The sequence below is a fragment of the Argentina anserina genome, chromosome 5 (genome assembly GCF_933775445.1).
Source record: "Argentina anserina chromosome 5, drPotAnse1.1, whole genome shotgun sequence".
In the NCBI taxonomy this organism is placed as follows: domain Eukaryota; kingdom Viridiplantae; phylum Streptophyta; class Magnoliopsida; order Rosales; family Rosaceae; genus Argentina; species Argentina anserina.
Genome location: NC_065876.1, coordinates 1,171,527 through 1,198,566, shown reverse-complemented (window position 1 = coordinate 1,198,566; position 27,040 = coordinate 1,171,527). Strand labels below are relative to the sequence as shown.

Here is a 27,040-nt window from a genome sequence, read left to right as displayed (position 1 = left end):
CTTTAATTACAATGATGATTGATCTGTCTTTGTAATTGACTATTGCTTCATGCCAAAGCGATGACTATTTGGAAACTATAAAATTCATCACCAACCATCACCATCATCAGATCTTAATAATACTTTCATGGCCAGTGATAATAATAACAAAGAATCCACATACGAAACAAATTCCCAGCTAATGAGAATGAAAGCCCTACTAAATCCTCTATACACGTTAAATCCTCTATACCAAGATCGCGGCATTTGTATATCGCTGACAAATCTGATTACTTTGAATCTTGCTACCACCACGAACAAATTGAACAGTAAAAGCTGTACTTGATAGTTTCACATATTTGGTATCTTCTGCAAGTCGTATGAAATAGAATACTTGTGTAGTAATACTCGTTGTACCACATTCACACTGCCTTCATATGGCCTTGTTTGATGGTGCAGATCTGGATGAAATAAAATGGATCTTTAGTTATGCTGACACTATAACAGAAATACCATCACTTCTAAAGTGGTGGGAAGCCAAGATTGACAGAAGGGATGTGTGAGGTATTAGTTAACAATACCTGCTAATTCAACTGGCTAGTGACGTGCAACCTCTGATATACCTCTTGAGTTGGTCGGAATTTCTGCCAAAGGGTTAACAATGAACCCACTCCTATCTTGAAGCCAAAACCTACGGTTCGATGTTTCAACATTGCCCCTGTTATCAGCTCTGTACCGCATGGCTTCTACAGATGCAGCCCTGGTATTATTCAACCTTGAGGTTGAATACCTGCCTTCTGTTTTCTTCCAGAACTTGGAGCTCCAAAAGTCAGCACCAGGTAGCAAGCAACAAGTTTTTCCACGTGACTCGAGATTAGTCATCCTTCCGCTTGACAAAGCCAAATCATAGGAGATCTCATCCAGAGCTAGCTCTAACCCATGTACGCGCGTCTCCAGGGAATGCATTCCGCTTTGTGAGCTACCAATGAATCTCTGATGTAATAACGAAATAAAGAGCATAATTAAAAATCCTTCATTGAAATTGCACTACAAGAAAAAGGATGAGTCCCCTGCCTAATATTACCAATGAAGCTAGACACGTAAATATGAACAATTGACTCTTGTATGGAAAAACATTGCACTCCTTATGTTACAGGTTGATGTTATCGACCACACTATTGCATAACTTCCCTGCTATATATAACTACTCAAATCACTGAGGATCTCAATTTTCAAGTAGTGTGAACAAACTTTACTAAAAAGAAAAAAAGTTGTGTAAACAAACCTGCAGGAGATCGAATAAATTGGACTGCTGCTGTTCAATCTGCACAAGTTGACTGCGGATCAAGGACAAATCCTCACATTCTCTGTGGTTCTTATGGATATCCTCCGTAGCATTACTGACAACAACTGTAGATTCTGAATTCTCCTCATGATATGGAGCAACACGAGATCCAGTCCTCGACCCTCCAAATCTGTGCATTTTGTTATCAGAACTCTTTTGGAATAAAGCCCGTCTTGTTTCCGGCTTTGAAGGTCTAGTCTTTTCATCGATCCTTTCTGGCACATTTTCATCCCCCTCATAGTCATCACAGCAAGCACCGGCAGCATTATTAGCAGCAATCTCAACTTCCATATCTAAATGGTCTGGCTTTCGAAACATAGATGAAATCTTCTTCTCATTACTATTGAAAGTGCTTCTCTTTCTAGCAGTGGTAGCATAAGAACTGTCAGGCGGAGTTGATCTGTTAGCCAAGCTGTGTCTATTCTTCAACTGAGGAGCTTCAACACCAGAAGCACCACAAATTCTAGGTCCATCCGGATACCATCCATCACTTGCATTCTCTGGACCTTATATAAAAACCAACATTCAATTAAAACAAATAAGAAAGAATCACAATCTACATAAGTACTACTGAATCTAGCAAAGACAAAACACATCAGACACTCAAAATCCATGATCTGGCAAAAAATAAATAAGCTAGAAGCCAATTAGCCAAATATGATCACAACTCTAAAGTACAGTAATTAAGCGTTAGATTGAATAACCATGCGATCTACGATCCATTTAATACCTCTAGAAGAAGCATTTGAATCCGCCGGCGGCGGAGAAGCCTCGTCGGAGAGATCAGGAATCTGCTTCCAAGCCTCCATCATCTGATTCATAACCTCCCTAACACTCTTCACCTACTCACAAATCACAAACCACTATATTTTTTCAAACTAAAACAATGAAAACTTACAACACAAACATGAAAATTATGAAGAACAATTTTTTTTTTACCTTATCAAATTTCCGACTCTCGAAAGTTCTCAAAGAGCCAGCTTTGAATTCAGACAACGAGTCTCTCTCAGCCACCGCCAGCTTCACCAAGCCTTCAGCCGCTGCCTTCCTCGCCGCCCAGTCATCGGAGCTGAGGAAGTTCACTAAGCACGGAACCAAATTCCTCAGAGCTCCCTGACTAGACGCGCCGCCGGAGCCGATCACACTTCCGATCAGCGTCAACAGCGCCGGCTTGGCCTTAAAGCTGTCACTCTTCAGTAACCTCTCGAACTTCGGCAACAGCTTCGCCAGCCTCGCCGGCTCGGGGTCTGCCGCGGCGTCGATCGCCGCGGCCAGGCAGAGCGCCGCGCCGATCTGCGAGTTCACGTCCTGCTCCGTGAACAGCGCTTCGGCCAGCGGCTTCGAGAACGAGCTGAACGGCGGCTTGGTGACGTGGCAGGAGAGCGACGCGACGGCGTTCTGGCAGGCGGATCGGACGGCGGAGTCGGGGTCGCGGAGGCGCTTGGTGATGTTTCCGAGCATCTTCGACAGGTGCGGCGCCAGCGCGTCGCCGTGGATTTCGGAGAGTACGGCGATTAGGTGCACGCATTGCTTCCTCACCGGCGACTTGTCGGAGGCGTCGGTGGCGTGGATGCATGAGAGGAAAGTCGGCACGGTGGTCGGGTCAAGACTCCGGGCGATGGACTCGAGCTCCGTCGCGGCCAGAGAGTGAGTGTCACGGTCCGAGAGCTTCGTGAGGCAAGTGAAGACCTGGTGCTTGAGATTCTGCGCCGGAGGCATTGCGGATTAAGTGGCGGTTTCTGGAGTCGGGTCGGGTTTTTTTTACGGTTCGGGCGGCGGAGCTTCGGGAATCTCCAGCTGCATTGCTGGAGAGAAGGTGGCGGTGGTCTCTGACAGACCTCTTTTCCTCTCTTCTTTTTAAACTGAAACAAAGAGAGTCATCACGGGAATATTAATAGCGGTTAAAACGGCGTCGTGTGTGCTTAGAGGGGGTCGTTATTTTCGTTAATAGTGGGTTAAGAGTGATAATGATCCATACCAAGAGAGGTTTCCCTTTTTTGCACTTCACTCAAGGGCAGTTTTAGTCATGCCTGTAAGCCTGTTTTTGTCGTTAATTACGATTAGAGAGGGGCGGGAGGTAGTGATCAGGTGGATGCAGGACCACGGTGCAGGAGAGAAGAAGTAAATTGGGGAGGCAAGGGTGCACGTGAAGAATTATTACCCGTGAGTTAATGCGCGCGGGTTAATTTTGGTGTCACGTGTCGGTTGTGGGTTAATTATGTCACATTGTCGCATTGTCAGGGTGACTGAGCCTATGATCAAGCTCCTTTGATTTTTTTACTTAAAATGATTACTTGCATGCTAGATCATGACTCATGAGTGTGTTACACTGAATCTCAGGTCCTAAACTCTTAATTGTTCATTTCATTCTCAAGTAAGTTTAGCTAAAAAGTAAGGACATGTGCATATTATATAGTGAATTTGCATAAAGGTATCATTGACTCCAAACAATTCGTAGTAGAGTATGAACGAGATAAAAGTATATTACAAAGATAATCGAATAAGAAGACTGCAGCTTGGATCATCGATTTTGCGAAAATCTAAACTAGATTTCATATCTGACTATAAGCTTATCTAGAATTCAAGTACATGTCTAGTTCGAATTGCACTTGTATAGCCACGACAAAGCATTAGAGAAGTTTCTCACAATGCCGCAAAACTCAACTCTGACATATACTTGTTATTGTTGGACACCCTCAACTACGCATTTTACCGCTATAGCTTTCACTTGGAGTAAAGGTCTGTTTTACCTATTCATCATAAAATGTCCAAATCCAAGGCTTTGTCTGCTCACCTAACCAATAAGAGGTTGAACTAATTTAAAGCATGATACTTATAGCTTATTAGCTATTAGACAAAGAAATATCAAAGATCCATGTGCATATACAGAAAAGGCTAGTTTCCTATTTCTAAACCTCCAATGATTTATATAATTTGGAACCAACAGCTATTTTAGAGACTATGATATTGATGTAAGCATTTCCAATAAAGACATTCTTGTTGAGGATTAGTTGAGAGCATTTCTAATTCACCAACTTTTCGATCTCATATGCAAATCTTGACCGTTTAGTTTTTAGATATATATAAATAGATCATTTTTGTAAATTTTCATCCAATTTGAAAATTATCAACAAATTCATATATGTGATTTACTCATTATGAACTTAAACGGTTCATATTTGACAGTTTTGACCTGTTAATTAACTTGATATATTTTGATACCTTAACGATTACTAAATTAATTAAAAAATTATATAAATAATCTACTTATATAGACATAAAATGTAAATGGTTGAGATTAAAAAATATGATCAAAAAGTAGGTATAATAAACAATTGATTGAAAAATCTTCAACTAGTTCTTAACAAAATGATCCTTAATGGAAAATCTCTGATAATGATTTTAACCTTTTAATCCATGTTTGAGGCGATGGGAAAGCAATTAGTGGACCAGCAAATCAAATCAAGAAATGCAATTTGTTAATTAACTGTGGGCCAAAAATGTGCTGCACTTAGAACCCTACCTCCAACCTCTCTTCACCTACTTGCTTATGCAAATAATTTTGGATTTTAACCATTTTGGAGAAGAAAAGAAAATATAGATTGGTTTATGTTGGAAGGGAATTTAAGCGCAAGTTAATGATAACTTGAATTGGTTGGATGAGAACGGAAACTTGGCACACAAAGTGAGAATGGTTTAATTAGTTGCTGACTGGATGATTTCTAGCTTGAACGATTTGATCCTTCACCAGAATGAAGCTTCGGAGAGGTGGATTGGGTACGCCCAATCAGGGAAAGGTGTTAGAGGCTGACTTCATTGATTGGGAGTATTGGCTTGGTTGAAACAAGATCACTGATTTGCTTGTATAATAGTGTAACTTCTAACTAGCATTCTTCACTTGAAAATGGTTAATTTCAAATTTTTGTGATAATGCGATATCAGAAAAACAGATGATGTCTGATTGTGTTAATTCCTGGGAAGCTAATTGCCTAAGCAAGTGTTTTAAAGAGAAACATATAGTATTAGCTTGATTGGCAAACAAGTGAATGCCAAAAGAGCAATGCTGATCAATAGAAGTCATTACCTATTTTCTTCGGTGCTGATCTAACCAGACCAGTGACTAGGCTAAAGTTTTGGAGTTCTCGGTCTTAATCAAGATAAGTTAGGGATTCATAAGAACGGTTGACACTTGCGCAATCTCATTTTATTATGTGAATCATATAAATGTCAATACACTGCAAACAATAACTACAAATATAACTACGTCTCTAAAATTGTATGAAAACACAACACCAAAAAAATTTGCCATACATGGATCATCCTCTTCTCTCAATTTTTTCAGACAAATGTTCATGGTTGACTTAAGAAACTCAATTCACTTTGGCCGGAGACTACAGAGCATGTGCGGTTTCCTTGTATTGTAGTGCGACACATAACATGAAGAGGTCAAATTGGAAACATACATGGTTCTGTGTTACAAGTAGTAATGGACTATATGCAGATGATCTATACACCCATATATATACACAGAATTAAGCACATCCTGCCAATTCAGAGCAAACATTCTTTCAGATGCACAGTACTGAATTCCTGCCCCTATACCACTGCTTGTTTGCCGCGTGATAAAGATTGAACGTACATGAAGGATGCCATTTGTTTTGGACCAAATAAGTGAAATGTAAGATAAGGAATTTTTGTTCAAAGCTAAGAATAGGGTGACTTGAAACTAAAGAAAAGGTTTTTCAGGTTACATCATATTCTAGAGGGTCATCATATGACGAGGACTAAAAATGTGATCTTGTGGTCATGAAACTATAGATGTTTATCATCATCATTTTGCCTTGTTTATCAGCACCCTTCTTCATAATTCCACATGCCAACAAGGAAGAGAGGACAATCATGCATGTGCTGGGTTTTGGTGTTGAAGGAATTTAAAAGACCATATGCGTGTTTGGTTTTCTCTATGTGGTTTGGCCTAAATGCCTAATTAGAGAGAGCGTGGTTGTCACATCATTTGGAAAATTTAGTCCGCAAGGACCGCAACGTAAATAGATAACAAGAGTCTTAAGATGTTATCCAATGTATTCTCTTATTAACAATGAGGGCAAGGGCAAGGGCTGTCTCATTGTTATTATTTGCTTCGGCCACAAAATAATAACAATGAGACAATTCGGGGTGTCAAAATAAACAATGTAATTAGTGGATTAAATGTCGCACTTGGAAATTCAAAAGTTTTCTTCAATCACTAGAAATTGTCTACTTCGATTTGTCTTTGATCACTAAAATCACACAAAATAGATCTTTGTCTGTCGCGTTTATAATTTGGATTTGGGCATAAAAAACCTATGAACATGACCCTCCAACTTCAATCTTGCAACTTTATACATCAAACTATCTACAGCTATCTACAACTCCAAACCCCAACATGGTAGGATTGAGATCTAATATACCAACCAAAACCGAAAGGGAGTCTGAAATGTCATTCAATCTAATTCGATCAGAATTATCCAATATGTTTTCATTTGAGTTTTTCTTCATCAGAAAGAAGGGGGGAAAAACACAAATCAAAGCTAGGCCCGTGAATTATATCGTTGGGGTTTTCTTGGCCCATAACACGCAATTTTAAAGTAAAGTCCAAATCCAGTCTTGTTCTTACCTTGTTAAAGAAGAAACTGGCAAACTCGCAATTAAAGTTGAAGGTAGCTAGTAGCTAGGTTTTATAAGTGCTCGATCTCTTCATGCACGATCAATCTCAAAGTCGTTGAGTTCTTTTCAAAAGAAAGTTCAGTAAGCAACAAGGTATTCTTTCGATCAACTCGGGCTCTGTTTCTTATCATAGGATGCATATGTAATAGAACCTCTGTTCTAGCGTCTTCATAAAATAAGACCTTCGATAATGAAGTTTATAAATTCCAGTCCCTCTTTTGATTCCATTATATATAATATATATTTCAAATTTCCATCCTTTTCTTTGATTATAGTTTCATATTTGAACAGATTATATAATGGAAAACATGGCAACCGCCGAACCCTTCACCAACGATTTCCAGATTCAACCTAGTAGCGAAGATATGAAGAATTTTATGGAGAAAGTCAAGGTACATAACTTGAAAGTAGTTTCGACAACAAGGCAGGTAGCTAGCTAGAACTATGCTCTGTAATATCTTGCCTCTTACTATCTAACTATTCGCAGAGAGATATCGGTGAGGAGAAATACCAGACCTTCTTGGATGTTATTGGAGAGTATCAAGAGAAGCAGACCAACATTCCCAAGTTACTAAAAGAGGTTCATTTAAACTCTGATCATATGTTTTTTTTTTGTAAAATTGAAGTACTTAACCATGCATGGTTTAATTAACTGAAGTAATTGTTAAATTGTTGCAGATGTCTGGTCTTCTTAGTTATGAACCTAATTTAGTGGAGGAGTTGAACCACTTGCTACCAGATGGCATTTCAATGTTAGAGATTGAGAGGAAGCAGCCTTCATCGACGGTGCCCAAACCTAAAAGAAGGTGGCGTTCCGGCCTTGGCTATCTATGTGTGGCTGGATTAGGGGTTACTCTGGGTATCTGGGCTCATCTTCTATTTTAAAGGGTCTAGTTACATACGGGGTAGTTGTGTGTGGTGACAGAGAGGTGTCATAATATGCACTTGGGATTTTAGGAGATAATGTGTGGAGGAAAATGCTGCTACATACCATGCAGCATCGTATGGTAGAATTTTCCGTTACATACAGTTGTTTGGAATAGTACGTGCATCAATCTATAAGCATATTGTATGTCTCTCTTCTTTTTTCCTTGTTGCATCGCTTCTTGTAAATCTTCGAAGGTTTACTAGAAAAATTGATCTCTTTCTCAACCCTAGCCTTTCTCATCGTTAATTCCCTTTCCTAATCAAGCAATGTTTACTACAGAACACAACTTACCTAATAGCACCTAATAGTTAATTTCCTCTCCTAATCAAGCAATGCATAAGTATGCTAATGTACAGACTTTAATTTTCATAATCGCACATTCGCACCAAAGTTATGTTTCCTTTCCTAATCGAGCAATGTACCGTCAGGTACACTATACCTCGACCATATAAGTATATATATACAAGGTGTCTAGGAGAACGAACAGAACATAATTAAAGAGAACTATTTGACTTCAATTGCATTCAATGATCGAGAGAGCGAAGAAAAAGAAGATCGATCGAGATGGGGCATCTTACCGTGGAAGCTATGCAAGTTATTAAGAGCAAGGTATATGGTGACAACAAAAAGATGCCGAATCTTGATCAATTGGCTCTAGTTGCTGCTGTTGCAAGCAACAAGGAAGAAGAAATTATTTTTGAGAATTCAAGTTCAGCTCAGGAAGCCTTGAGAAAGCTCAATGCTTTGAAAATATTCTCCCCAAGTAGGGACGATGCAGATGGCCATAGTGATCGGAGGGTGGAATTCACGAAGCTGAAGAAGGATACATTGGACTCCAAGATAGAGATTGTGAACTGTGCTACTGGAAGAGACGATGAACGTGGTTACAATAGCATGCCTACTTGTGATCGTAAGAAAGTCAGGGCTTCCGACTCCAAGAAGCCCGAACAGACGAGCAAGAAGATGAAGTACTCTCAGCCACTTGCTACTCAACTTCGAGACTTGCCTGAAGAGTTCAAGAGAAAGATTGAAACGATGGGAGGGTGTTCTGATGAAGCGCGCTTGGTGATTGAGAAGCCATTGATCATCAGTGACTGCCGTAACAATGCAAGCCGGTTAACAATGCCGGAAAACCAACTCCTATGGCCTTTCTTGGAGAAGGATGAAGCGGAATGGCTGGATAAATCGCGTGGGGAATTACACATCACGTTGATAGACCCCATGGTTGAAGAAGAAAAAATATGCTTAGCGCAGTGGAATTACCCCAGTTCCATATCCTATATATTGAGAACTGGATGGAACTATGTTGTCGCAAAGAATGCTCTAAAAGCCATGGATCTTATCCAAGTTTGGTCATTTCGGAATAAGACCAACAGCAGGCTTCACTTGGCCCTTGTGAAGAGGGGTGTCGACAGTCGTGATGCCGGGTGTAGTAGTAGTAGTACTAGTTATGCTAGTAGTACTGTTGTTGATGGTGAAATCAAGTAGACCAAGTGGTTGAGGTGGTCATGCAATGGGAGGTAGTAATTCTGTAAACTTTTAACAAAAAGAAGTATGGTAAACTTTAATTCTTTTAAGTACGATACATTTTTATTCATCTTAAAACCTCGACCTGTACGTATTAATTTCTGTTTTGATTCTTATTATGCCTCCTGGAAATTTTGTTATGCATGATAAGAGAACTTTGATCGAATTCTGAATTCCTGATGCTTTGCGAATATCTAATCCAAGGTTGATTGGCAAACAACATTTGCAAAGACTAGCTAATTACAACAGGTTTAACACAGTATCCTACGGACAAGAGGAATACTAGTAAATTGTGGCTAGCTAAGTCCAACATATATAATTACAATCCTCATCAGACATTGAAAACATGATACGATACTATATCCTAATCAGACAAGGGATTACTTCAAAATAACTCCATCCTATATAAACAAGTCATACACAATTAATTAGTTCCCAAACTAATCTCTGCGTCCCCTTCGGTAATAGCAAAATTTTTGGTTTCATTCACTAATCAATTCTCTAAAATATGGGGGAGGAGGATATAGTTATCACCCTTGAAGCTGTGCAAGAGCTTAAGCGCAAGGTAATTCCTAATAAGAAGTTACACCTTTTTGATGAATTGCTTTTGGTTGCTGCTGTTTATAGCAACAAGGAAGATGAAGTGATACAAGCCTTAAGAGAGCGCAGCAAGTCCCAAGAAAGTGGTGAGAGTACGAGTTCCGCTGTTGAATCTCTGAGAAAGCTTAATGCTGATAGAGTAATCCGCAAGAGGTGGGACGAGAGTAATGATGTTCATAGTGATCTTCGTCCGGAATTGAAGAAGAAGAACTTGGATTACTTTGACTCTAAGGATGATCATGATCATGGTGATCTGGGCGACAAGAGAGACATGGTTATCTTCACCTCCGAGAAAGATGAAGATGCTGTTCGTACTGACTATATAAGAAAAAATGAGGATGACGACGACGACGACGACGACGATGATGATCGGCCTTTGACAAAGAGAAAGCGCGAGGAGAAGGGCAAGGGCTTGATGACAAGATATTACTCACCACCAAGTAGCCATCCTCAACAATTGTCTCAAGGGTACATCAGAAAGAAGAACTCAGAGTCTCATAAGAAGTTTTTCAACTCCAACGATGGCGATCATAGTGATTTACGTAACAAAAAAAAGACGGTTTCCTTCAAAGGCAAAAAACAGAGCTACTCTGCCTTTGAATCTCAAAGAAATAATGGTATAGAACCACGTAAAAGGAGTTATGAGAATGATGCAGGAGATACCGACTGGGATTTCGACTCCAAGGAGAGCAAGAATAAGGGCAAGGCTCTGATACATCATAGGGAGACGAAGAGGCGAAAACATAACTCACCGCCAAATATTGTTCATCGAGATTTGCCTGGAAGTGTCAAGAGAAAAATTGAAACTATGGGAGGGGATGGTGATAAAGCGCAGTTGGTGTTTCAAAAGGAATTGTACATTTCGGACATAAAGAAGCAGCAAAACCGGCTGTCAATGCCTATAAACCAACTCCTACGCAATTTCTTGGAGCCCCATGAAGTGAAAAGGCTTGAAAATACAGCAGAATTCATGGACATCACAATTATTGATCCCATGGGCGAAGAGGAATCGCTGCACTTCAAGAAGTGGAAGTATAAGGAAACTAGCGTGTCGAGTGTCAAATCGTATGTTTTGATAAATCGATGGGCACATGTTGCCAACAAAAACCGTCTCAAACAGGGTGACCTGATCCAAGTTTGGTCATTCCGGGACATCAGGAACAACCTTCACTTGGCTGTTGTCAAGAGGGATGAGAATTGTGACGGCGGCGCCGCTGGCTTCGGTAGTAGTAGTAGTAATGCAGCTAATGCTAATGCTAGTGTTGTTCGTGGAGAAGGTAGCAGCAATGCTAATTCTAGTTCTGGTGAAGGTAGTTCTGGAGATCATGACAAGGAAGATGGTATAACAGTGGGGGTACTAGTTGAGGAAAGCAGAAGCAAAGTGAGCTCTGAGAAATCCATGGAAGATGTTGATTAATCTCTAATCTAATATACTTGACATTATAAATTTAGAGCATAATCTAGTATCATGTACAATATTTCTATGATCCTAAGAGTTTAATCAAGCCAAGCTTGCATGATTTGACTGATCAGTTTTAAAGAAAGATGCACGTATTAGTTTTGCTCTACTTTTCGAACAGATCCAACATTTATTGGAAGAATATGGAAGAATATATGGATTGTCTATCTGCTATGCAATTCATGTTACATGACGTTACACTTATACGTCAATAAAACATCGAGGGCATCCTAGTCTTTGTTTTGATAGATTGTTTTTTTTTTTGGAGATGGATTGTTGATTAGTAACCTATGAAATTTGAGAATCCACTTTCTGGTATTAGCTCCTGTCTTAATCCAATATTATGAAGCAACCAACAAGGTTATTCTCAGCCAGAAAAGAAGTAGATCATCCAAGATTACGTATTTGATGTCACTACTCACTTATGTTTCAACGTCTTAGTCTAAAAGATAAGTTTGTTTTGTTTGGAAAAACTTTTTTGATTTCACGTTCAGTACTCCTGACTACTAGGAATGAGATCATACACAATCACATAAAGGACAAATCCAAATTTGTATTCATATTAGAGACGTGTATGGTGTTCTTGGTGGAGTAGTTGTGTACTATTAAGTATAACTGGAAAGAATGTTCGTCTTTTTACTTGCATTATTTCATGCTTCAAAGCCTTACTCTACAACCTAGATTCTTTTATTATTACATGAAATCCTAATGTCTCGTAACCATTTTAATGTCTAAAGCTTGAAGACTCAAGAGCAGTATCCTAGGAAAAATCGAATAAGTCTAAACAAAAAGAAGGTATTATACGTCTGTGAATTCTTATCCAATAACTGGTTTATATGGTACTATGTAAATTCTAAACAAAAAGAAGGTATTACGTAAATTTGAATGATGCTGCTACATATTGCAAAGCTAGGGTTCCATATAAGCAACTTAAACACTATAACCATTTTAATGATGAAGAAAATCCAAAACGATAATCCTCAAAATATTGATGGGAATTCAATATTCACGTTCAATCTTCACCATTACATAGAATTGATCTAATAAACGACATTTTCAAAGTGAAGTCCAAATAAAACAAAAGAAACGGTCCATTACATTGAATGGTGAAAAAATCTCATTAAAAATGAATATAAGTAAGTACATTGATCAATTATTATTTTACTTTAAAACAAAGAAAAACAGTAAATCTTATCGGTTACAAACTTACAAATGATCGCACTCGAACCAAACCTTCATATATTATGTCTAACCAGTTATGATCTAATTTCCTTAATTCAAGAGTGACGCTACATGTGAGAAAAACTCCCCTCGAATCATGACTGATTAGCACCTATATTCTCATTCATCAAATTTCTTGGATAAACACCGACTAACGAAATTTAAATAACCATCAAACGACGTCGCAACACACCCTTAATCGCACATTACAAAAATAGCCCCACCGTCCACATATGGCCCTATATGCGCCTATCCCCCAATTTCTGAGAATAACCCAAGAGGACAGTCCCGCAAATCCAGTAACAAAAAAGGGTATTATGGTAACTCATCCGGTATATAAATCAAACCCGGCCCTCGATTTTCAGGGTCTGAGAGAGAGAGAGAGAGAGCACAAAATAAGGCGAAGGGAGCAGAGCAGTTTCCGACTTTCCGTTATCCGTTTAACTTTTCCAGCTTCTTCTTCCTTCTTCTCCAAACCACAAAAAAAAAAAGGGTTTCTGAATCCGACAAAAAATCTCGAAGCTTTTTTCAAATCCGATTATTTCAGCCATGGTTTCTGATTCGATCACCAACGCCTCCATTCCTTCCGCCCCAACTATCAACAACAAAACCGCCGCCCGGGATTTGGGCAAGAAGAAGAGGGTTCGATTCCGATTCCGTTTTCGATTTCTTGTTCTTGGTTGTTAGTTTTATATTCTCTGTGAAAAAAAAAGATGCGATCTTTGTTGTATTCAATGGTTTTCTTGGGGCTGTTTTCAGGCCAGGTCAGCCAAATTGAAGCAGTGCAAGCTCGACGTTCGCCGTGAGCAGTGGCTCTCTTCAGGTATTGCGTCGATCTCTTGGTTTTTCTATTCCTGCATGTAAATTTCGGATTTTTTTCCGCCATTTTTTTGTGCTTTGGTATGAAATTTGTATTGATTTGATTGGGAATTAGGTGCGGTGAAGAACAAGGACGGCAGGGAGGAGCAGCACGGCGGCGTTCAGGGCCGCCGAGAGCGTAGTAGCCCTCGGTCCTTGGAGGAAATGGGGCCGGGCGAAGGAGAGAGCGTCGGATCGAACCACCAGCACCACCACCACCATGACAGCGAATTGGACTCGAACAGTCCGTCGAGCTTCAACAGTAGTGTGCTGGGCGGCCATGATTCGGAGACTTTCACCGGGTCCAGCAGCAGCAGTAGCAGCAGCGGTGATTGTTTCTCTGGGAATATTACGGAGGAGGATGAGGATGATGGCTGCCTGGATGATTGGGAGGCCGTGGCGGACGCGTTGGCGGCCGATGAGAAGCCGAAGAATCAGCCCTTGGAGCCGCCCCAGGAGCATGAGGCGGTTGCGAAAGTGGTTCCTGCTCGTCAGGTGGTAGAGAATTCGAAGCCTCAGTGTGAGAGAGCTATGCCGAAAGCTTGGAGGCCGGATGATGCGTATCGCCCCCAGAGTCTGCCTAATTTGGCTAAGCAGATCGGCTTGCCGAATTCCAGCAGGAAAGGATTTGGTGGTGGTAATCCGTGGGCCTGTAACAGTGTGGTGTCTCCGCCGTCCTCGTGTCCTATATGCTATGAAGATTTGGATTTGACAGACACCAGCTTTTTGCCGTGCTTGTGTGGATTCAGGCTGTGTCTTTTTTGCCACAAGAGGATTCTTGAGGGGGATGGTCGCTGTCCCGGCTGCAGGAAGCCTTATGAGAGTATCCATGGAGGTAGTCTTACATTCCGGTTGCCTCACTCGTGTAGCATGATCACAGGGTCTTAAGGAACTGCTGCTCGCGAGATATGTATGCTGGTCTCTAATTTCTTTTCATGGGACTTTAGTATTTGGTTTTATTAGTTAGATGTGGGTAATAGGGTTTTGAGCGCCCGGGAATTGACCTGCTTCTATTATGAGTTGGTTCTTATGTGCTGAATGTAGAGGACTCAGTGTTCGTATGTGAATAGATAAGGCGGTATAGAAATTCAATACATGAAACAGACATACAGTATCCTATGGTATTACTTTTTAATTTGCTTATTTTTTCATGCTTTTATGTTTGATTCACTTACCCCTTTATATTATGTTGTTTTTTTGTGCTATATTGTTTTGTGTTCATTGACTTTGGTAATTGATGATACAGAAGGCATCATTGTAAATGAATGGTTTGTAGTGGTCTAAACTGCATCGCTGTCTCTTCCTAGTTGTACGTCTTTAGATTTAGTTTCAAATCAGAGGTCCGCTTTCATTTATCTTTTGGTAATCAATATGCTCAATTAACTGCTGAGATTAATGTGTTGGACCTCCCCATTTGTACTAAGAATGGAGATGGTCTTTGTCCTCTTATGTTACGGTGTATAGGGTATGGTTTGGGCAGGAAAGTTGACGCGCTTAGCATTTTGTTGCTGCTGCTTGATATTTGCTTTTCATTTTCTGGTTTAAATCTATGTATTGTTTTATATGCTAATTAGTAGATGAAGGTGGAAAGTTGCAACCTCTGAACAGGGGTTGATAGTTTAGTACTTTTGCTGCACCTTATCAATTCTAGCTATGTGCGTGTCAAATTAGTATTATTGTTGTTTTATCTAATAAATTCTATTGCATATTGGGTAGGATTTGTTGCTCATCTTGCCGTTGTCCTTTTGAGACATGTTGATTTCATGAGTAGCTTTGCTTTTGCTAACTGAGTCTCCGTCTGAGGTATGAAGGTCTTTTATGCTTCTGTAACTTTGCTTTTAAAGTACTAGGTACATGTTGCTTCTTAACTAGGTACACCTTGAAAGAATATGAAATTGCAAAACAGATATAAAAAATGAAAAAATTGAACTTTAAAATGAAACAGGGTTGAGACTTAAGGCTGTATCTCTTGAGATTAATGACCAGGTCACTTGGAGGTCGATGAAACAAAGGAGTCTTTCTGTTTCTGTCATAGTGTTAGTTTAAACAGGAATGAGATTTTATGTTGATCTTATAAGGAGATGGAAGAGGCTCGTTAGCATCTGATGGTGGATAGGGGTCTGTAGGATATCTTGTCTCATTTATAGTGGCATGTCCTCTAAAAGGATATAAAGCCTTGATAAGGATGCTGGTCTAGGATTTAAAGTAATATAGGGGCTGTGTTAACTATTGGGTGTCCATCTGGTAGAAATCTGGTTTTATGTGGCTATTAAAGGTTACGATCAGCAGGCTTGTACCTAAATCCTTTCCCTTTTAAGGTATTGCCACTTTTATATATGCACATATCATCCAGCATTCTTCTGTATGATTTTTGTGCTGGTGAAAGGATATTCCATTGAAATGTATAATCAACAACTGTGTTTCCTTTTAAGGAATCAGTCTATCTTATAGAACCGTAATGCTGTTTTAGTAGAAGAGACGGTGGTGCTAGGAGTTGGTCGCCATTGTAAACTTTAACAGGTTCTTGTGCATCTACAGAAAGGGAAGCAAATTTACAAGGTCAAGTGTCCTGACAATCACGAAACCTGGTTGTGCTATATTGTGACCCTTCTGGTCGTAGAAAGTCGGCTTCTGTGTACTGAACAGCTTGTTGTGGATCATTGTACATACACATTCACGTTGCTATATATAATTGGTCTTGCTGGTAGGGGATTTGTGATATTAGGTAATGGTTTTTGGTGTGAAATTTATACTGTGTTTACATTGTTGGAGCAGAGCATGTCTTTGATGGTGTGTGGAGTTCAGTTTACAGTGTAGAAAGTAGAACACAAATTTATTAACGGATCATTATTTATCTGAAAGCAAATTACAATTGGAATCAACGTGTGAAAGGCAAACACAACACAACCAAGCAAAAGCATAATAGAGGAAACAACCTCATTCCCAAATTAAGAAATCGACAACTTCTTCATCAATTTTTCGATGCAGTCGTGTTCCAATTTCAGACTGCCGAGTTCAACCCACAGTTTGCGAAATGTAGACTCTTTCAACAACACGTCCTTACCGACAACTCCGGCCTCGATCCAATTTGCTACTCTTTCTTGTAGTTCCTTAGCCTTTGCCCCGTCAACTTGGCCACCATTACTGGCAAGTTTGAGCAACTCCTCCACATGTGCCCAGAAGCAAGATTCTCCACAGGAATCCTTCTCCCAGCCTAGTTGCTTCTCTAGCCATTGCTGTGGGTACCTGTAGCGCCTTGGCCTTCCCTTGATCATATAGGCTCCAGTGTCTTCGTTCTTTGCGTGTCTGTAGTAGTTGGCAATATCAAGAGGCTCCACAAGGCGTCGGAACTTGGTTCCTAGTTTAATCCATTCATCTTCACCTTCAAATTCGTCAGGAAGATCGTACCTCTTCAACATTTCGATGATCTCATCCCATATGCCTGCCAGCACCAGCCTCATCACGTTGGCATTGAAGTCTCTCTTTTCGTCTTGTTTCTTGAAGGCATCATAATATCCCACTTTCTCTGCATTGAAGGTTTTGTACTCTTCTAATCCTTTCATTCCCTCTTCAATTTCTCCCCTCTTCTTCTCGATCTGGTCTTGGTTCTTTCGTTTTTGTTTCTCCATCTCTCCCGCTGCACGAAGGCACAATCTACCTCTTGTACTCTGCCATAGACAGTATATTACAACATTTCTGCATCAGAAAATTTATGTACAAAATACAACAATATTGTTCAAAGTCACACAACAATAAGAATGGAAAAGCGAAATGGAAACAAAATTACCAGGCCAAGGTCATCCAAAGGAGTACCATCTGAGGCTAGGGGAAGCTGCTCCAATTCATCAACAACAACCACATTCTCTTCCAAGCTCCTTTCTAACAATAATTCATTTTTATAGTCCGAGTGCGCATTCAAGCACTTGCTAGCTATTGCTTTAATTTCATTTTCATGGCTCAACTGACAAGAGTAGAAAAGGAGTTGCAACACAGCATCAGGGTTGTCTAAGCGAATGAGCTTCCCATTCCCAGTGCAGAAAATGTAAGTCCCAAAAGGTCTATACGGGCTTAGTTTAATAAAGTTTGATAGAGTCTCGATCAACATATTAGTATTCCCCATCAGTTTGCAAGCAGCATGGCTTGCTAGGGATGAGGTATTCCTCATCACATTTGTGTAAAAGTCTGTGGCAATTGATCCGCGTGGATAATGGTGACCATTTGCTATGAAGTAATCAAGAACAAGCTGTAAGTCAGGCTTAACGGATGAGAGAGGAGCCAACATTATTCGAGGAACAATGTCATATCTCAGGACAAAATGTATGAAATGCTGAGACCACTTCTCTCGCTTAAGAGCATGGGAGACAATGAAGTTACCAACTAACGGAGCTCCAAAAGTCACACACTTTGCTGTTCCAGTGTTTGTTTTCGAATACTTCTCCAAAAACCAGATTGTAGCCAGCATAGCTATTGCGCCACCGGAAGAATGCCCTGTAAATATTATCAGCTTCTTCCCGTCCACGGCCGATTTCACCTGAGAAAACCACATAATGAGATACACTATAAGAATTGAACTTAATTCTGTACAAATTTACAGCTGAAAATTAGGGGTCTAATCATTTGCAATGAACAGATAGATAATAAGTATGTTTTTTTTCTTTTGATGAAATGATGAACTGGTTGATTTGTATATATACTAAAAGCTAACACATATGTGCTTACTGGGAATTATGACTAATAGCAACTATATGAGGTAACATACCTCTAATTCAAACTTGGGGTCCTTCAATACAAGTTTAAACCTTTTCAGAAAAGCTAGGTTGACAATTGCAACTTCACCGTTACCTATACTTCTCATAGAAGGAAAGGCTATCTTGGACCATTCTTCATAATCGATCCTTGTTTCTCCAAAAGCTTCGTCGCCGGAAAACCACTCGTTCACCGTCCATACTGTGTTGAAGACGAAGACCACCGCATCCGGTAAGCTCTGGTCAACAAGAAACAGCTCCCTGCTGAACTTATCGTTCAAGGAAAGGCTGCAACTTTTCTTGATATGATCCTCACTGATTTGCTCTCCAAGTCTCAAACCAGCCATGTTTCTGAACTCTTTGTATTGATTTGGTAATAATATTCTTGATGTTTTAGATGCTCGTCTGGTGCCTTTATTTATAGAAAGATGGAGAAATGAGAATGGTGGGTGGAAAATTATAAGGACACCCCTTGACTTCTGCTCTGTTTTGGGTAATGTAGAATGATAAACGATGAGTCTTATTGTCATTACACCAGGTATTTGCAAGAAGCCAAAGACCATCAACCATTCAACCTGAAGTCGATTACAATATTGCATACAGTAAATTTAATAAAGTTATCGAGGAAGTTTCCCTCTTTACGCGTTAGTCTATCTTGATACTTTGTTCCAGACTTGGACCAATTTGCAGGAAGACGATGCTCTGTTATTGCTAAACTATTGCACAAACTTTGTTTACTCATTTCATGGCGTTTCCCTTCTCCTTTCTACGAGTGTTGCTGCCTAGCTAGTTGGTACTGCAACACATGGAACTTTGGAAAAATGTAGAGATGTGGTAGTGTGAAAATCCCAGCACTCCGGGTTCCACAAGCTAACGTTTCATAATGGAACGGACACTTTTTTTCGAGTGATTGGCATGGTGTTTGTTTCTTTATAAATTTATTCAATCTTGAAATGCTCATGTAATTGCTTTGTTTACTTTGGAAGTCTACAATGAAATTGTGTTGGAACAATCATGGAAGAAGAGCTCTACCTTTCTTTTTGAAGTCAAGACTCAGAACTATATTTTGGTCTTTCTTCTTATCAACTGGAGCAGACCTCATGGTCTTCTTAATTCTTATACAATCAAAGAGAAAGATACAATGTTTGTATCTTACTTTTTTTTTTTGGATAATAATTCTTACTTACTTAGTAATTCCAAAGGTAAAACAGAAAAACATGTGTGATGCTTGTGCTGGGCTGCTGGCCGAGACTTGGTGACTGAAATTTGGAGTGGCCCTTTTGTTATTGGGCCTGAATCAAGTAGGTTTTATTTGCCCTATTGTTTGAAATCTGGGATTTTCTATACATTTTATTGAATTTAAGCTGCAAAGGAAATGTAGGTAAAGTAAAACAACCAATAAGAATCATTTTACTTGAAAATAATTGCACAAGATCAACTTCTGAAATCATCTTCTGAATCACTGGAAGATGATGACCAAGACACATGTGGATTGAAATGTGAGTGGAAATTCTGTAACTTCTTTGGTGTTAGGACTGAAGGTGACAATGGAGGCGATGCTGATCCCATAGTGGTTGTAGAAGTACTCTTCCTCTGTACCTTTCTTGAAATTTCTGCACAAACAAGATCAACCATGTCTAGGAAACCTCTAACAATCACAAAGAGCTGAAGTGGCTGAGCTTCTTTTTCTTTCGCAGCTCCGGCTTGGTAATACTCAGTGGTTCTCTTCACGAGTTCCATGACCCTTGTTTGCTCTTCTCTCACCACCTTAAGCTCCTCCTCACATTCCTCCAAAAATACTTTCATTTCTCTTGCAAAACCTCCTGTCTCACTCTCAGCACTGCAGCATTGTGTCAGAACCTTTCGGATTTCATCTACGCGGCTAGTGAGAGTGAAGCTTATACGAATGAGGCTATCGTAGTCTATTGTAGCTGCTTTCTTCACATTGGATAACTCAGAACCGTAATGCTGTTTTAGTCGAAAAGATAGTGGTGCTAGGAGTTGGTCGCCATTGTAAACTTAACATGTTCTTACGCATCTTCAGAAAGTTGATACATGACAAGGAAGGGGTAAATTAAATTAGAATAATATAAAGTCAAGGAAGATAGGTAATTTGCGCGTTCTAAGAGAACTAATTGCTGAAATATTTAAGAATATGATATTTTAGATTTTTCGGGTTGCTCGTACGAAATTACAGATTTTAATTTGTGAATTAGATTTCAGCTTATTTTGGCTGGAATGTCTGTTTAAGACGTATAATACTTTTCTAGAATGTACTAAAGTGAGTCCCATCAGATTTAAGCCAAATAATTTAGTACCTTTAGTATTTTAGGCTAGTTTTATTTTCCTTTTAAAACTCTATTATTTAGGTTTATTTGTTTTTTTAATTTGGGTTCTTTAGGTTTTCAATGTTAGATTATGATTTTGATTTTGTTTAGGTTATTGATACATATATAAGCATCATCTTTGTATTTGACCAACTTTTTTATCAATAGACTTTTGAGTTTTCTCAATTATCCTTGTGGATTCCAGAACTTCTCGTAGATCTGAGAAACCCTAGTGTTGTGGATTTAATGCTACCGTTGGTGAATTCTAAAGGGTTAGTTCCGCTGCATCAAAAGGGAAGCAAATTTACAAGGTCAAGTGTCCTGACAATTTTAAAATCTGGTTGTGCTATATTCTGACCCTTTCATATGTAAGTAGGATTCTGTGTACTGAACAGCTTGTTGTGGATCATTGTACAAACACATTCACGTTGCAGTATATAATTGGTCTTGTTGGTAGGGGATTTGTGATATCATCCTTATTAGGTAAAGGTTTTGGTGTGAAATTTACTGTGTATGTATACATTGTTGGAGCAGTAACATGTCTTTGATGGTGTGTGGAGTTCAGTTTACAGCGCAGAAAGTAGAACACGGATTTTATTGACGGATCATTATTTATCTGAAAGCAAAGTACAAGTGGAAATCAACATGTAAAAGACAAACATAACAACCAAGCAAACAACAAAAGAGGGAACAAACGATCCGAACCTCATTCCCAAATTAAGATTTCGATAACTCATTCATCAATGTTTGGATGCAGTCGTGTTTCAATCGCAGACGGCCGAGTTCATCCCACAGTTTGAGAAACGTAGACTCTTCCAACAACACATCCTTACCAACAACTCCGGCCTCGATCCAATTTGCTACTCTTTCTTGTAGTTCTTTAGCCTTTGTCTCGTCAACTTTACCACCATTACTAGCAAGTTTGAGCAACTCTTCCACATCTGCCCAAAAGCAAGATTCTCCACAGGAGTCTTTCTCCAAGCCTTGTTTCTTCTCTAGCCATTTTTGTGGGTACCTGTAGCGCCTTGGCCTTCCCTTGATCATATAGGCTCCAGTGTCTTCGTTCTTTGCGTGTCTGTAGTAGTTGGCAATATCAAGAGGCTCCACAAGGCGCCGGAAGTTGGTTCCTAGTTCTATCCAACTATCTTCACCTTCAAATTCGTCAGGAAGATCGTACCTCTTCAACATTTCGATGATCTCATCCCATATGCCTGCCAGCACCAGCCTCATCACGTTGGCATTGAAGTCTCTCTTTTCGTCTTGTTTCTTGAAGGCATCATAATATCCCACTTTCTCTGCATTGAAGGTTTTGTACTCTTCTAATCCTTTCATTCCCTCTTCAATTTCTCCCCTCTTCTTCTCGATCTGGTCTTGGTTCTTTCGTTTTTGTTTCTCCATCTCTCCCGCTGCACGAAGGCACAATCTACCTCTTGTACTCTGCCATAGACAGTATATTACAACATTTCTGCATCAGAAAATTTATGTACAAAATACAACAATATTGTTTTCAAGTCACACAACAATAAGAATGGAAAAGCGAAATGGAAACAAAATTACCAGGCTAAGGTCATCCAAGGGAGTACCATCTGAGGCTAAGGGGAGCTGCTCCAATTCATCAACAACAACCACATTCTCTTCCAAGCTCCTTCCTAACAATAATTCATCTTTATAGTCCGAGTGTGCATTCAAGCACTTCCTAGCTATTGCTTTAATTTCATTTTCATGGCTCAACTGACAAGAGTAGAAAAGGAGTTGCAACACAGCATCAGGGTTGTCTAAGCGAATGAGCTTCCCATTCCCAGTGCAGAAAATGTAAGTCCCGAAAGGTCTATACGGGCTTAGTTTAATAAAGTCTGATGGAGTCTCAATCAACATATTAGTATTCCCTATCAGTTTGCAAGCAGCATGGCTTGCGAGAGATGAGGTATTCCTCATCACATTTGTGTAAAAGTCTGTGGCAATTGATCCGCGTAGATACTTGTGGCCATTTGCTATGAAGTAATCGAGAACAAGCTGTAAATCAGGCTTAATGGATGAGAGAGGAGCAAGCATTATCCGAGGAACAATGTCATATCTCATGACAAAATGTATGAAGTGCTGAGACCACTTCTCTCGCTTAAGAGCATGAGAGACAATGAAGTTACCGACCAGCGGAGCTCCGAATGTCACACACTTCGCTGTTCTAGTGTTTGTTTTTGAATACTTCTCCAAGAACCAGATTGTAGCCAGCATAGCTATTGCGCCACCGGAAGAATGCCCTGTAAATATTATCGACTTCTTCCCATCCATGGCCGATTTCACCTGAGAAAACCACATAATGGGGTACACTATAAGAATTGAACTTAATATTCTACAGCTGAAAATTAGGGGTGTAGTAATTTGCAATGAGCAGATACATAATAAGTATGCTTTTTTCTTTTGATGAAATGATGAACTAGTTGATTTGTACATACACTAAAAGCTACCACATGTGCTTACTGGGAATCATGACTAGCTAATAGCAACTATATGAAGTAACATACCTCTAATTCAAACTTGGGGTCCTTCAATACAAGTTCAAACCTTTTCAGAAAAGCTAGGTTGACAGTTGCAACTTCATCGTTACCTATACTTCTCATAGAAGGAAAGGCTATCTTGGACTCTATATCGATCTTTGTTTCTCCAAAAGCTTCATCGCCGGAAAACCATTCGTTGACCGTCCATACTGCGTTGAAGACGAAGAACACCGCATCCGGTATGCTCTGGTCAACAAGAAACAGCTCATTGATGTACTTATCGTTCAAGGAAAGGCTGCAACTTTTCTTGATATGATCCTCACGGATTTGCTCTCCAAGTCTCAAACTAGCTATGTTTGTTAACTCTTTGAATTGATTTGGTAATAATATTCCGCTCTGGCCAACAAGAACCAGACTATTGGGGAACTTACCGCTGAAGGAATGGCTGAAACTTTTCCTGATACGATCGTCATGGATTTGCTCTTCAAGTCTCAAACTAGTTATGTTTGTGAACTCTTTGATTTGAATTGGTAATAATATTCTGCTCTGGTCAACAAGAAACAGCCCATTGAAGTACTTATCGTTCGAGGAAAGGCTGCAACTTTTCTTGATATGATCCTCACGGATTTGCTCTCCAAGTCTCAAACAAGCCATGTTTCTTAACTCTTTGTATTGATTTGGTAATAATATTCCGCCAGATATTGTCCATTTCACCGGATCCTGCTGCTGTTCAACCAAATCTATGATGAGCTCCTGATGATGGGCTTGAGCACAACCAGTATATTTGATAAGACCAGACCAGTCTTGAGAAGCCGCAACCTAAGTCACAAATAAGTTAAAAATACAGTTTAAAGATAAATTGTCACTCTATAGGCATGCAGAATGCTAGCTAAACCATACAGCTGCAATTGATGGGCTTGGATCCTCCCCTGGAAGAGGTTGCATCACATCAGCACCGAAAACTATTGCAGGACAGTCACTCAACAAAGTTTCACATCTGAGTATTGCATCACCAAGTACCATGTCTTGTCCCCCAACCTTCTCATTTATCCTCAAAACAATGTTTGCAAAATCCTGATTATGCATTCTACAAAAATGTGTAGCTGACCACTGAGATAGCAGCCCAGGCACCGTCTCAGCCATCCTTTTTATATCACCTAGATGAGATATCAAAATATTCATAAGTCTAAAACAACTTGTATGAAAACTAATCAAATGCTGCAAGAAGTATTTTAGGATTTCATTTACGCACCATAACGAGAGTCGTTATTACTTGGCAAAATGACAACATGTGACTTAAGCTCCTTGCCCTGAATCATAGTCATTGCATCATGATTCCGAGATTTTAAAACCTCCAGTTGATCAGGTTAGGGTAGGAGAACGTCAGTATCATCATATAAAGTCAGTATATGTAAACCAAAGACATTTACCATTGATACTATCATCATATAAAGTCAGTATCAGTATACAGATAGGGCCAGAGAGCTCACATAATATTGGTACAGAACCTTGTCTGGTAATTCAGCAAAGAAATCATTTGCCTTGACTGTACACCTTTTGCCAGTCTTACCCTTGCCAGGGCAAAAAAGGAATATCACAGGCTTGCTAGAGGCTGACACTTGTTGAATAGCCACACTAGAAGCTTTCTCTTGCAGGATGGGATCCTGCTGAAACAGCTCTGCCACTTCTGAAGGCTCAGGTGGCTGAGATGAGGAACATGCTTCATATGATGGCTGAGAGGTGATTGCAGCTTGGTGAGGAACTGGAATTGCTTGGTGCAGCTTAGAAACTTTTGCAAGGTCGATTGGGATGGCAATCTCTTCTTCTGTGTGTGTGACATCCTCCCAATCTCTATCATATAAGAATAAGAGATCACATAAAGGTGAAATGCGAAATAAATGAGGTTCTCGATTTATTAAAATTACAGAAGAGAAAACCAAATGCAAATAGACTTACGCCGTTAAGCATAATTGAATCCTGAAAGGTCCAGAATCCCTGAGATCCACCTCACAAAGAGATGAACTTATAAAATTGATTTTGCTTTCTCCCACGATCTGAAATTTGGTGATACAAAGAAGTTGACAACCATCAACAACATCGTCAAAGCCACACTGGACAAGATAAAAGACCAAGTTACCCAAATGAACCAAATGCTGATCACTTCTCCAGTCTATAACCTGTGGAAAATCAAACATTAATGATGATCCTATCAAATAACTAATATCCCCTTCTTCATTTTGATCACCCGTAATAGAGAATGCCACAACAACCATGGGCGTTATGGATAAGGCATAGATAATCTGGTCCACAACCACAGCCCTTTTTCGGAAATAGCAGCCCCTTTTCTCAACTTCAACTGGACACCACTTATTTTTAATTACATCATAAGCCCACAGCGCATAATAGTTATCCTCACACCCACGTATACTAAACAGTAAGATTCCATCACAAACAGCATAACCCTGTATCTCTGTAGTACCATATTCCTCAGAATATGGAAAAGAGCATAGTTTCTGCCAAGACCCAGTGATACAGTCATAGTGCTCGAAAGATGGCTCTGGTACATCACATGAGCAATATGGATCTGAAAGAGAGTAAATTTTCCCATTTGCCGGCACATGAATTCCAAACCATTTGGGAGCTGGGCGATTCATTGATGACAACTTCCCAGTCTTGATATCAAAAATATGTCCATTGCGTCTGGGCAAACACACCTCCTCGTCAAAGAAATAAGGACCACCATCTGGCAAAATATATAACTTGGCACCTAAAATACAAAACTTCCACATTCCCCGACCCAAATCCTTAGCAGTGAATCGTGATACAGTTTCAACTACTGGTTGCGTTTCATGAGTCACTGCACCTTCTTTATCTAGTTCATCCAATTTTACTTCAAATAATGCACCAAAGTAGGGGCCCTCCATATAAGTCACCATGACAAAGATGGAGCTTGTTTCTTCCCGCTTTAGCATCTTCATATAATCTGAACACAGAGAAACACCTGTAAGAAATACAAGTATTTTTTTCATGTCTTTTATTTCCTTAAGAGCAAACAGAAACTACCTTAGGAAAATCTCCTAAAGTAAAGAGAATTGCATTTACCTAGGTTGAGAACGTAATAGCATCAACAGTAAAGTTAATTTCACGAAGAATATGAGTGAAAGAGATATATTCAATGCGGAAGCCAAATACGAGTTAAAATTAGTGTTCTTGGAGAGTGAAGAAAGAAAAGGCCATAATATATACTACAGTAAACACACGAAATGAAGAACGCAAACTTCTAAATGTTGTTCTCTCCACTTGAATACAGAGTAATAAAAAAAAATCACCATCAATCAACTGCAGGAGTAATTATTGACAATCCCGTTTAATATGATGGCAGGCTGATAACAAATACAACGGAAATACTCCCCATAAATGAACAGAATCAAGTTGTGGACTCGATATACAACTAATTGTATGGAAACACTTGAAAAATAGACCTCCGCAAGTATAATCTTTACAGGGAAACATATTCATGACAAGCATATCGGAATAATATTGTTCTGATAAACGAAAAACAACAGGCCTGACACCGTAATATCACAGAAATCATCACCATGTTGAAACAGGCAAATTCAAATACTGATAGATAGTAGGAGAACCACAGCGACACAAACAATAGGGATCGAAATACCATATTGAGAGCAGCTTCCCAAATTCTAAGACCATAATCAGTTTAGAGAGACAACTAATACAAATTCACAAAGTAGACAAACTTCTATTTCGTTGGCTGACCTCAGCAAGTCGTCGGGAGCGGCGATGGAGGAGCAGATAAGTTCCGGGGCGGGGGGGGGGGTGCGGTTTGGAA

The 27,040-nt window shown here is 39.7% G+C and overlaps 5 protein-coding genes across 9 annotated transcripts; 3 read left to right on the top strand and 2 right to left on the bottom strand.

Moving 5' to 3' along the window:
• Nucleotides 1-109: 109 nt before the first annotated feature.
• LOC126793778 (TORTIFOLIA1-like protein 3) lies at nt 110-3,212 on the bottom strand. The gene is made up of 5 exons (XM_050520401.1): nt 2,264-3,212; nt 2,055-2,166; nt 1,265-1,830; nt 561-972; nt 110-440 (listed from the first exon to the last, which is right to left on the bottom strand). Exons 1-4 carry the CDS (start codon nt 3,041-3,043, stop codon nt 577-579), a joined length of 1,854 nt encoding a protein of 617 aa, XP_050376358.1. The 5' UTR covers nt 3,044-3,212; the 3' UTR covers nt 110-440; nt 561-576.
• Nucleotides 3,213-8,522: 5,310 nt separating this feature from the next.
• Nucleotides 8,523-9,446, top strand: LOC126793862 (putative B3 domain-containing protein At3g24850). Its single transcript, XM_050520490.1, has one exon. It carries the CDS (start codon nt 8,523-8,525, stop codon nt 9,444-9,446), a length of 924 nt encoding a protein of 307 aa, XP_050376447.1.
• A 547-nt stretch (nt 9,447-9,993) lies between these two features.
• Nucleotides 9,994-11,502, top strand: LOC126793859 (B3 domain-containing protein At1g05920-like). Its single transcript, XM_050520488.1, has one exon. The coding sequence runs from the start codon at nt 9,994-9,996 to the stop codon at nt 11,500-11,502; it is 1,509 nt and encodes a 502-aa protein (XP_050376445.1).
• Nucleotides 11,503-13,156: 1,654 nt separating this feature from the next.
• On the top strand, nt 13,157-14,787 carry LOC126795195 (uncharacterized). The gene is made up of 3 exons (XM_050522038.1): nt 13,157-13,407; nt 13,525-13,588; nt 13,700-14,787. The coding sequence occupies exons 1-3, from the start codon at nt 13,315-13,317 to the stop codon at nt 14,509-14,511; spliced, it is 969 nt and encodes a 322-aa protein (XP_050377995.1). The 5' UTR covers nt 13,157-13,314; the 3' UTR covers nt 14,512-14,787.
• A 1,658-nt stretch (nt 14,788-16,445) lies between these two features.
• Nucleotides 16,446-26,988, bottom strand: LOC126795186 (uncharacterized). Of its 5 annotated transcripts, XM_050522027.1 has the most exons (9): nt 26,968-26,988; nt 25,147-26,173; nt 24,681-25,041; nt 24,443-24,542; nt 24,091-24,347; nt 23,218-24,009; nt 22,253-22,996; nt 21,711-22,132; nt 16,446-16,869 (listed from the first exon to the last, which is right to left on the bottom strand). In XM_050522027.1, the coding sequence occupies exons 2-9, from the start codon at nt 26,166-26,168 to the stop codon at nt 16,572-16,574; spliced, it is 3,996 nt and encodes a 1,331-aa protein (XP_050377984.1). In that variant the 5' UTR covers nt 26,169-26,173; nt 26,968-26,988; the 3' UTR covers nt 16,446-16,571. The 5 variants fall into 5 exon arrangements, with proteins under 5 accessions (XP_050377984.1, XP_050377983.1, XP_050377982.1 ...); XM_050522025.1 differs by lacking the exons at nt 21,711-22,132; nt 22,253-22,996; nt 26,968-26,988 and adding exons at nt 17,411-18,154; nt 18,383-18,422 and having other exon boundaries at nt 16,462-17,291; nt 23,258-24,009; nt 25,147-26,131; XM_050522026.1 differs by lacking the exons at nt 21,711-22,132; nt 26,968-26,988 and having other exon boundaries at nt 16,456-17,291; nt 25,147-26,145.
• Between the last annotated feature and the right edge of the window lie 52 nt (nt 26,989-27,040).